Consider the following 11,659-nt stretch of genomic DNA (forward strand, 5'->3'; position numbering starts at 1 on the left):
TTTATCCTTTGTGTGTGTCGGGGGGAAATGATGTAATGTAAGGCCTCAGCGACTCGTGGTGAATTACATTCAGCATGTAATGATCATTTCTAAGGGCAGCTTGAAGGAACTCTAGCTTCACTTTACAGTTCAGTAGTGGCTGCGTCTGGAGATCGCTGGAGTTCTGCTGCCCTCTACTGGCCGTTCTCGGTAAGTGCCTCTATCGCTACTGTCTTGCATCCTAAATTTCTATTTTCTTTGGTTTTGCTCACGTGTACATGGATCATAACTCAAAGTATCTTCAAATTAACTTTGAAACATTTTTTTTTAAATTCCATACAGAAAAAGAAAACTTAATCCGTATCAGGCGTCTTTGTCCAAGCATTTCTGGGTCCATTTGCTGTGAGTGAGTGGGAAAACAACGTCCAAACATAAAAATGACAAATTTCACAGATGAGCAGATATTCTACAGTCCCATTTATCCGCAGCTTTTCTGGGACTGTGCATGTGCATGGAGAGTGTGATGCTACCTAAGCTGCTGATGGATCTAATTTTAGTGTTCCTTTTTTATTTAAAGGAGAGCTATTTCGTTTCTCTGTTCCTTCAAGTAATCTCCTGTTTTGAAACACACAGATGCTCAGTGATCTTACCCAGAACAACCCTACACTTCCTCACTCCAGTCACTTTATTTTCTCCTGGTCATACTCCACCTATGGAACAGTGCCTCGCTGGGAAACTGAATTGGAAATGTATAACCCATGGGGAAAAAAAAAAACTGAACTATAGATCAGCATATCCAAGCCCCAATTTAATCCTGATATGGGATATGAATACTGTGTAGTAAGATTTATCAATATCACAGTGCAGCAGACTTGTTAATCAATTTGCTTTCTGCATATCAAGTAAAATAAATATTTTTAAATGGAAGTACGAAAGGCGTGGTACAGCTGGTTTAAATTCAAGCTTTGTATCTTCTATATATAATGTATTATGTTTTTCAAAAACTTTTTATTAGGAAAGCTATACCAGACGCATAATCACTATACAATGATTAAACATTACCTTTACAATTTATAATCACTGAAATTACAGAATAAATATATGCACATTTCTTTTGAATCTTTGTGTGTGAGAGAGAAAACATTAAAAGTGCTTCCTACAAAGCTGTTAGTGATATATACCCAGTTGCTTCTTTATTTTTTAATATCATATATTTATATATATATAAGAAAGTGCAGATGTTCTCAAAAAATCTTGGCATCAGGATGAAATGTCACAAGGAGGGTGCTCATCCCTAGGTGTGTCTCCAGCTTTTAAACCAACAAGCCTTCACTGCAGTAGGATCCAGCCTCAAATGTGACTTCTCCCAGGGGGGTAGGAGAGATGCTGTGAGCTGTACACTAGGCGTGAAGGGCACATGGAGCTATGGAGAGGAAAAAATGGATCAAACCCGAACTAAGCAGATTAAATTGTGTGGGAGGTGTGTGTGTGTGTGTGTGTGTGTGTGTGTGTGTGTGTGTGTGTGTGGTGTGTACTGCACCCAGTTCAGACTGAGGGACCTAAGCGTATGTAGAGGTTTGCTGTATGCTCATGAATATGTGTGTGAGAGACAACAGTGTGAGAACATTCGAGCAAGACCCGCCCCTCCCTCCCCATCCTGCAGTTTTCAAGCATGCAGCAAACTGCATTGTTAATACATGTACAGAATCTGTGCCATGATGGGAAAAGGAGAGAAAGCCATAAATGTCAACCTCCCCACTCCCTTTCAAACAAAACTGCAACTAAAGGGAATAAAAGTTACTGAAAATAAAAAGACACATTGAATTTTACTCAGTTAGGATCAATACAACGATCCCCGATATACCTCACACATGGCACAGTCAAAGTCTCGAGTTTCAGTATAAAAAATAATGATAACATTTGCTGGCAAAAGTCTGCGAAGGCACTTCATTGATTAATGATCTGAGTACGGCCCTTCCTCAGAGTCATATCTGAGAGGGGAGAGCCCACTTCTGTATTCTCTAGTTATCATGCGTTTCAGTTCTGTCCTGGGCAAGGGGGGAACTGTGAGGATGGAGTTATTGGGACAAGTATAATGGGAGCCGGGGATATATTTCTTTTTATTTTCCTTTTCTTTTGAAAATCAAAACAAAGCCACTAATTTATTCTCTTCTTTCTGTTAGAACCTGTATGCTGTCTTCTCCAGAACTTCGAGGTAATCCGGCTTAGTTTGAAGTTTGGCCCTTAAGTCGAGGTAATCACTTTTGGGGGTTTGGTGGTCTGTGAAGCCCTTTCCAGATGAGAAGAGAAGGGTTTCTTTGAGCCTGGCGTCCTGCTGTAAGTCTGGATATTGCATGCCAGGGGGGTGGACATGTAGTTCCTTTAATTTGGGCACTGTGCCATAGAGACAGTCCACAAATCCCACTGTGCATGGAGCAGGCTGTGGCCTCTCACGGTCTAGCAGCATACTGCCACCACCACAACCTCCCCCAGGGGGAAACAGCACCACCCCACCATTCTTCTCGTGGTGGCGGAACCCAGCCAAGTCTCCCCCAGTCCCTCCACCTACCCCTGAAACCCCACCAACTGAGGAGTGGTGAGGGTGAGGGTGGTGGTGGTTCACCGTCACTATGGTGTTAAGTTGGGAGTTGGAAACCGCCAGGGCCCACTCCTTCTCTTTTTCCAGCAAGGTCCGGTAGTTGCTGTGGTTCTCCTTGGGTGCTTCCGCAAACTGCTCACTTCCTAAGAGCACCTCACCCATTCCTGGTGGCTGTGTCCCAGGACATCCACGTTCTGCAGCTCCTGGTTCCTGGGCTGCTGCGGCGGCCACTTCTTCCTCCTCTCGAGGCTTGTAGATGGGGTTGTTGCACATCTGGGTAACTGGGTGCGGGATGTACTCATACACGTGACCCACGGGAGGGGCTTTCTCTGGAGAGGACAGAGTTGGTCGACCTCCACCTCCACTCCCACCCCCACTGCCCCCACTATCTTCAAACAGACGGTGACATTGCATCTGGATTCCTGTAAGGTCCACACCTTCCTGCCGCTTGCTTCTAAAGGGCAGCTTCTTCCTCCGCCGACGGAGCACATAGGCAAAGAGGCCTGCTGCAACAAAGACTGCTGAGAAGAACAGAACCAGCAGGCTGAGAATCAACACGGAAAGTGGCACAGGGCCCCCGGGAGGAGAGAACTCATATGGTGATGCACTTGTTGGTCCTCCATTGGGGTCCTCATCTCCCGGCTGCGGTGGGGATGGTCCAGGTGGTGCAACATGCAGCATCTCTGGGCATAAAACTTCCAGCTCAATAGTGCGTACATCACGGTGGGTGAGATTCTCGGGGGTCCTACAGAGTACATCACCTACCACGCTGACTGAGCTGATGGTTTCGATCCACTGTTTAAAGGGGACCAGGTCACAAGTGCAGTCCCAAGGGTTCTCATTGAGATCTATCTGCACGATGGCATTCAAATGTTCAAGGACGCCAGCGACTGGCAGGTAGAGGAAGTAGTTCTTCCTCAAGTTGAGCCGAGCCAGGGACGTACCTGCAAAGGCATCAGTTGGCAGGGTCCTCAGCAAATTATTGTTGAGAAATAACAGCTTCAAGTTGGGCATGAGGCTGAAGGCTGCAGGTTGGATTTCCCGGATGACGTTGAATTCGAAGTACAAGTAATGCAAGCTCTGTAAACCTCGGAACATACCTGGTGTCAGCTTTTCTATATCATTGCCATTGAGAAAGAGACTCTTCAGGTTGGGCAGGTTGATGAAAGCTCCATCCTGGACATAAGAAATGCGATTGTTCCCCAGGTGCAAGAGATCCAGAGAAGAAAAATTCCAAAAATCAGAGCGGTATATCTTCTGAATCAGATTGCTGCTCAGGTAGAGCTTCTTAGCATTCAAGGGTCTTGGAAGGAGTTCAGAGATGTTGTTAAATCCTCGTTCTTTGCAGTTGACAGTCAAGCCAAGGTCATTGATATGCAAATTACATGTACACCCAGTAGGACATATAATGGGAATAGGTGGTCTGGTTTGATAGGGGGCAATGGGAGGTTGATTTGGACCAGGGTACAGAGCCTGGGATGTAGATGGTGGTCTGGGTGTTCGGGGCTGTTTGGTGGGCTTTGGCTGCTTATTGGAGGACTTATATTCAACAGAAGAAGCTGTAAAATGGACAGAGGACAACATTGAGGAAGGTTTAGTTGGCCAGGCATTCTCCTTGCTTGATGGTAAGTGGGGAATCCCCAAACTGGCCTCCACCTCAGAATCAGATAACAATGGACAGAGTTCTGTTTTCTTGATTTCACGGAGATCCTTCCCATGGAAATGGAAAGGTGTCTCACAGGTGATGTCCCCCACCAGGGCTGTGTAAGGAATTCGCTCCAGCCAACTCTTCAGCTGCACAATCTCACAGGTGCAGTTCCAAGGGTTCTCTTCCAGCTGGAGCTCCATCAGGCTTCTGCCAATGTGATCTAGCATTCCACGGTAGAAGAGAACCTTTAACCTGTTTCCACGGAGGTCCAAATGAGTTAAAGAAACAGCCTTAAATAAATTGGTTGGAAGTACAGGAATGAGATTATCATTTAAGATTAGAACCCTCAATTTACTTAGGTTCCGAAATGCCCCACTCTCTATACGTTTAATGACATTGTAATCTGCCTGCAGGTATTCCAGACTTTCTAAGCCAAGGAAGGTGTCATTTCTGAAGACATCTAGTTTGTTCTCATGGAGATATAGTCTCTTTAAGATCTTAAGACCATTGAAAGCGCCAGTTTGAATGTCCTGTAATGCATTGTTCCCAAGGTTAATGGACACAGCATTATTTAAATGAAGAAAATTATTGGTGTACAATTTTCTCATTGAATTCCTCTGAAGATACAGTTTAAAAGGTCTTGACCAGAACTCAGTAATCTGACTAATGTTTGTAAATCCTTTGCTGTCACAATGTATGTGGAAAAGGCTTTCTTTAACTTCGCAGTAGCATGGATCAAAACAAGGCTCATCTATTTCCTCTGAGTCCTCAATCAGGGGGATTGGGGTAGTCCATCCTAGAGCGATTGTGCTTAGAAGAATTATCCACAGCATCCTCCCTCTGTGAAGCATCTCAGCTATGGACGGCTTCATCATTCCTGGTTGATTGTAAAACTGCAACAGAAATAAAGATGCAGATTTTTAGCTTTTGTACTACTCTAGTGGACTCCTACAACTGGGTTATTTCTTAAAAACAAGGGTGGTTTGAAAACCTCAGCAGGTATTGAACTGATATTCCAAATGAGGCAACAACATGTTTAATGTTTAAGGTGTTCCCTGTATTTTCAATTTAAGAGACTGACATATTGCAACACACAGTGACATTTTCCTGAACGAAGCCCTGTTCAGTAAGTGTTATGTGACATGAACAAAAGTAGCTTGCACTGACTTCCTCTTATAAAAACAACAGAATTGGAACCCTGACTCGGCCTTGGCATAGGCAGATTCAGCCGTAAAGGCAATGGCTTAGTCATTATACTTGCTTTCCTATTTAAACTAAGATTTGCCATTTAAAATCTTATTGGAAGTCATAGGAAAAAGGGGTGTTCTTCAAATTGTACACATTTATTATTAAAAAAAAACAAATGTGGCATAACCAAAAGATATTAGAGTGTGAAAACAGGTGAGCCCACTGCCCAATATCAGATCTTGAGATGTGAAAGACTGTCATAAAAAAAAAATAAGATTTATTTTAAGGAACTATGAAAAGTTACTTAATTACCATGTGTGCCCAACTGTATACTCAACCCCAATCCCTTCTGCCCAAGCACAGGAAATATAAGTATCCTTTAGTTTAATAAGCAATTTCTGCGTATCTTCTCATTTGGCTGTTTAAAGCATTAGGAGTGATGAGATCTCTGAAGAATAGGCCCATGCAATTGTCAGAGCTAAAGATAGTGACAGCTAAAGGTCGCTAAGCCTGGGAGTGTCTGAAGCAAAACACTTGCAAGAGCTTAGTTTGGAGTGAATCTGCGCTTTGGGGATCAGCTGAGGAACCATAAAAAGCTGTAAGGGGACAGAAGAGAAGTAGGGAGTTAAAGGCTAAAATGGGTGGGAACCTCAATTCTTGCTGACAAATTATTTAGCTTGTGAAAACATTTTAGAAAAGACGTTTATTTTTTCCAGTGAGGAGAAATGAATCCAGTGCCCTATTCTGGAAACATACAGTGCCTTCATCAAAAGTTATCTTGCTGTGCTTATTGTCATCAGCATATAAAAATGTGTACATAAATACATCATAATATTCCAGTTTTATTACAATGTCCCTCCCAAGTAAGTGAAATATCAGTCGAATTTAAACATTGATTTTAATCAATAAAAATAAATCAAAGTCCCCAACACACGTTTTCTCCCCCCACTATGTATATCAAGGAAACATTCCTTAACTTAAAACCCAAGGAACACCAAGAGATAATTTATAGGGAAAGTAGGAAGAATCTAATCTTTACATTCCACTGGCATATCATGCACACAGCTGTAAGGAGAAACTCTTGAGAAAGCAAAGTGGAATCTGCCTCCGGCATCTAAGAGTCAATTTTTAGAAACAATTAAATGAAAAAGAGACAGAGAAGGCAGATGAGAGCACATCGCAGTATCACTTGGTTTTCCCTTGGCTTCCGTGTTAAATGTTAGAATCTACTTACATTCCTCCTCATCTCTTCTAGAAAAAAATTTTTTTTGGGGGGGGTGTTTCACACCTCTGGGCTTTATGCAGCCGGGGCTTCTTTGACTTACCTATTCTGCAGGAGGTTTGGATTTTGATTTTTAATTTTTTTGTTTCTCAGCACTGACTATGGACAAGAAGTAAAAAAAAAAAAAAAAAAAACAGCAACAAAAACAAAGCTTGAGTTTACAGTTTCTCTCTCATCCAGTTTAGTCTTGCTGAAACCGAAGCTAGGGGGCTAGAGAAGAGGGGAGGAGGCCCTAGCCCAAAAAAAAAAAAAAAAAAAAAAAAAAAAAAATTAAAAAGCTAGCTTGAGACGTGCAGCGTGCAGAGAATGCAAGGGTCTCTTCAATGGGCTTCTTTAGGATGCAGGACTGCCGCTTGGCACTCTCAGTAGAGGAGGGAGGAGATGGGGCTGCAGCAGGCTTCCAGCTAGGCTGCTGCTGGGCGCGCCGCCTCTGTGGCTGCTCTCCCGGGTTACCCAACACCGTGGGCCCCAGGGGTGGGGGGAGGTGGGGAGGAAGGCAAAGGGGAAGGCCGGCTCAATCACAAGTCACAGTACAGGATGCAGGACTTGTTTGGCTTTGTGTTTTTTGTTTGATTTTTAATGTGTGCTGAAAACCGTCCAGCGTTTCTCGTCATGAAAATAGACTCCAAGAAGGGGAGCACGCTTAGCCTTGGGTGAGGAGCGAGCACCAAGAAGCCCTGACTACAATTGCATGTGGTGTGTGTGTGTGTGTGTGTGTGTGTGTGTGTGTGTGTGTGTGTTGTGCTCGTGAGCGCGCATATGCGTGTGCGCGCAGGAGCATGAAGGGGAGCCAAAAGAAGTAAAACATTCAAGAGGATAAATGTTCAAAAAAAATAAAGCAAAATCGAGAAAGAGGAGGAGAACTCCTGAGGGAAACATTCCTTTGGAAGAAAGACCTGGGGCAGAGGTTGAGAGGAGTACCCGCCCCTGGACCTTTGCTTTCTAGTTCTCATCTCACGTGCAAAGGCTTTGGAAAGTGAAACTGTCTTTGGAATGGTCCTTTCTTTTTCACAGACTTCCCTTCAGAGGCTGTGAGGAGCTACAGACCCACATCCCGCAGGTGGAGGAGCTGAGTCTGGCTGTCCCTGGCTGGGTGTCCCAAATAAGAGCTCAACCCTCAACCATCCTCAGATACTTGGACTGACTTTCTCCTGCATTTTGCTTCGATCCCTTTGCACCAGAATCATTTTGTTGCTGCCCAAAGCCTTAGATTTCTTTTGAATCCAATTGCCATGCATTTCCTTCCAACTTTCTGCTTTTCCTTCCTTCCTTCCTTCCTTCCTCCCTCCCTTCCTTCCTTCCTTCCTTCCTTCCTTCCTTCCTTCCTTCCTCCCTTCCTCTCTTCCTTCCTTCCATCCTTCCTTCATTCTTTCATTCCTTCCCAGCTTCTCTCTCTCTGGCTCCCTCCCTCCCTTCCTCCCTCCTTCCCTCCCTCCCCCTCTCCCTTTCTCCCTTCATCCTTCCCTTTCTCACCACCCTCCCCTGCACTGGTAGGGAATGAAGAACCTTGAATAGCAATGGGACAATTCACACTCTTCCTCTGGAAGACTTCAAGGGAGGGAGATTTTTGGAATTGGTTTTCCCCTCCTTTAGTTCCTCATGCTGCAATCTCCCCTTCCTCCTCTTTCTTCGTCTCCTGCTTTCCTTCTCTCTCCTTTCTAGTGTTCCCCAAAGGGAATAATAATGAGTATCCAGACAAACGAAGATTTGACAGGGTAAAAGCAACCAGTTCTCTCTCTCTCTCTTGCTCTCTCCCACAGCCTCCCTCTAAAAGGAGTTTTCAAAGGCCCTATATGTTAGGAGGAAGCACAACTTGGTAGTGAATCTGGAGAGTGTCAAGCAAGCAGCAAGGGGATCTGTTAATCAGGAAGTGTGTTGTGTGCAAGAACCCCTCCCCCCATTCTGTCACCAACTCATAGGGGGCCGGGGTTTTCTGACCACTAGATAAATGAACTTCATTGCCAGGGCCTCAAAGTTGGTGGGTAGAGAAGATGGATTTCCCCTAAGGCATCTTACAAAATCAAGTTGTAAATGAAGAAGAAGAAGAAGAAGGAGAAGGAGAAGGAGAAGGAGAAGGAGAAGGAGAAGGAGAAGGAGAAGGAGAAGGAGAAGGAGAAGGAGGAGAAGGAAGAGAAGGAGGAGGAGGAGGAGGAGGAGGAGGAGGAGGAGGAGGAGGAGGAGAAGAAGAAGAAGAAGAAGAAGAAGAAGAAGAAGAAGAAGAAGAAGAAGAAGAAGAAGAAGAGCAGGGGATAGGTATGAATTTCTTATCGATCTAAAATCTATTTCATTTGGTTCACCAAAGTGTCCTTAAAAGTCAGTCCAAGATCTAGATGATAGCTTGCATTAAAAAATATCCACGCTGCTGTCCATTGCCCCACAGTAGCTGAGATTGGAAACAGCCACCAGACTCTGTAAGCAGGCTGAAAGACTCTTTAAAAACCCTGCACCCTTCACATCCCAGACCCACCCTTTTCTCAGAGAGGTCCCCATCTGGAAATAAGCCTACATAGAAAGCCTAAGCTCAGGATAGGGCAGTTCCACCTCCCTCCTCAGCAACCCCAGCCTGCAAAGGCAGCAGCTCTTCCAGGGATCCTGTGGGAATCCAGGCTCTACTGGAATGAAAGGGTACTCAGGAGGCTGTCCTGGGCTTCCCAACCATGGTAAATGGCCTCTGCGACCATATCCCAGTGGTCTCTGAAACTACAGTCCTAAGTGCTGGACTTTGGCCACGTCCTAAAGGCCCTTCCACAAGCTCCCTTTCCTCTGTTTTAGCATTGCATGTCTAAAGGATGTGAAGAGCTCTGAAAGTTAGGGGATGCTGGGCCCTTGGGCTGCTTTCTTCTGCGTCCTGCTGGGAGCGCCGGCACCATTTATTTGTGCAGAGAAGGACAGGAAGACAAGAAGCTCTTTCTACCCAGCGAGCCCCTTTCCCACCCCCCCGTCAGTACTCCCCCTTCATTCCAGATCTAAGATTAAATATTCCAATATGGAAGCGAAACGATCTCCCTGGAACAAATAATTAAAATGCTGCATCATTCATTTTCTGAAGAGCTATGAGCCTTCTATAGAGCTTGTTCTAAACCGCTGCCGGCAGGCGAGGCACACAACGCATATATATATATATATATATATATATATATATATCCGTTTTCCTTCTGTCTCTTAAAATACAATCCAGCGCTTCACGGGGGGGGGGGGGGGGGGGTTCTCCCCTTGGCCACCTGGCCTATATGTTGGAGTTAAGATTTCTTTCCCCTGAAGAAGGGGGTCTGAGGTTATATTAGTCTCCAGAAGCCCTTCCTTCACCAATGCCCTTACATCTAACAGATCCAATTCTTTAAAATAATAATAATAAAAATCCTAGCACCTGTGAGGGTATGAAAGATCCAGCGGCCAAAGTCTACGCGTTCTACAGCACACATCCTACATAAGAGACAGACTGATTTCAATCAGGCAAAGTAGGAACTGATGGCGACGAGTACCTATGGTGCAGAGCGCTCAGGATCTCCGAGGTTCGCTCCGAGGGGCTTCCCAGCGGGAGGGGCAAACTCTCCGCGAGGCTGCATTGTATCCGTCATTCTGTCGCCCAGGATCTTCCCCTTTTCCGGCCACCAACTTTCGGAAAGGCTACCAAATCACGCTTGTAATCCTTTTAGAGTGGTCCACCTTTGAGATTTAGAGGGAAATGGTCGCTGCATAGTGATGGGAGAGCGGGGCGCGCACCTAGCGCGGTGATGCTGGCGACCGTGGACTCAGGACCATAGCTCTCAGTCCTTGCCCCAGATGGCAGGCAGGCTGTGTGAGCGTCCCAGGACCGGGATCGCCTGATCGAAAATCTTGGTGCTCTTCCTTCAGTGGCGAGCTCCCCGGTTCCCGAGAGCACCGGTTCCTTTCTGGATTTCTCTCTTGCTCTGTATCTCGTTGAAAGATTGTCTCTCACAGCGCAATCCCTGCCTGCGGCCTCGGTCTCCTAGAGGAGATACAGCTAGCCCTTGCCTTTTCCGAGTGTCTTTGCTCTTTGCCCTTTGGATGGGTGGGAGTGGGGGTGGGTGGCGTGGAGATGAGAGAAGACAGGGTGGGGAGAGACGGAAAAGAGGCAGGAAGGGGGCGACTAGATCTCAGATCCCAGCATTGGTCAGGTGGCGGGGTGGGGGGTGGGGGTGAGGACACAGATACAACAGTATGGCTGTACACACCACATTGCACTTGGCGTTGGGAAATCTCAGGCAGAACACGAAGGCGATGCGATCCCGTTGGCGGAGTGTGAGTCCCCTGACAGTCCACCATTCGAGTGCCCTCACTTCTCCAGCCGGAGGACAGGGGGGAGGTGGGCAGAGGAAGGGGGGCCGAGCGTTTCAGGCCAAGGAGACGCTCCCGGTGGCGGCGGTGGCGGCGACCGCATCTTTTTAAGACTGACCTGCTTTAAAAGTACCGCTTTGATGGCCTAGGAAATAACTAAAATCAGATTACACGTTACTTACCAAACGTCTGCCTCTAAACTGGGAGCGCCAGGTCGGGGACTAGGAGGCAATATAGAAAACGCAGGGCTGGAACCTGAATGCAAAGCCATCAGCCGCCCCCAAATCGCGCACCGAGGGAGCGGCGCTCGGGAGCCCCCAGATCAGCCCATCGCTGGAGCCTCAGCCAGCTTGTCCCCCCGCACCCCCGGCCCCTCCTCCGCGCCAACTGTGTAAATCAGCCGCCGCAGTCCTCTCGCCGCGCATCGCAGGCAAATCCCTGCTTAGGAAGCAAGTGATTCTCTCTCTCTCTCTCTCTCTCTCTCTCTCTCTCTCTCTCTCTCTCTCTCTCTCTCTCTCTCTCTCTCTCTCTCTCTCTCTCTCTCTCTCTCTCTCTCTCCTCTCTCTCTCTCTCTCTCCCTCCCTCGCTCCCCTCCCTCTCTTTTTCTCCCCCTCTCTCCCTCTCTCCTTTCTATTTATTGGTCACAATTTGCCAGCTTCACTAA

General features: G+C 46.4%; 1 protein-coding gene across 5 annotated transcripts; it reads right to left on the reverse strand.

The window, feature by feature from the left end:
* Positions 1-766: 766 nt before the first annotated feature.
* Positions 767-11,427, reverse strand: Slitrk3 (SLIT and NTRK like family member 3). 5 transcript variants are annotated; one of them, XM_052730726.1, is made up of 3 exons: positions 10,893-11,168; positions 10,179-10,666; positions 767-5,119 (listed from the first exon to the last, which is right to left on the reverse strand). In XM_052730726.1, the coding sequence occupies exon 3, from the start codon at positions 5,099-5,101 to the stop codon at positions 2,159-2,161; it is 2,943 nt and encodes a 980-aa protein (XP_052586686.1). In that variant the 5' UTR covers positions 5,102-5,119; positions 10,179-10,666; positions 10,893-11,168; the 3' UTR covers positions 767-2,158. The 5 variants fall into 5 exon arrangements, with proteins under 5 accessions (XP_052586686.1, XP_052586687.1, XP_052586689.1 ...); XM_052730727.1 differs by lacking the exons at positions 10,179-10,666; positions 10,893-11,168 and adding an exon at positions 11,178-11,427; XM_052730729.1 differs by lacking the exon at positions 10,179-10,666.
* Between the last annotated feature and the right edge of the window lie 232 nt (positions 11,428-11,659).

This window comes from Peromyscus californicus, unplaced genomic scaffold, assembly GCF_007827085.1.
Source record: "Peromyscus californicus insignis strain IS unplaced genomic scaffold, ASM782708v3 Scaffold_9__1_contigs__length_137607984, whole genome shotgun sequence".
In the NCBI taxonomy this organism is placed as follows: Eukaryota; Metazoa; Chordata; class Mammalia; order Rodentia; family Cricetidae; genus Peromyscus; species Peromyscus californicus.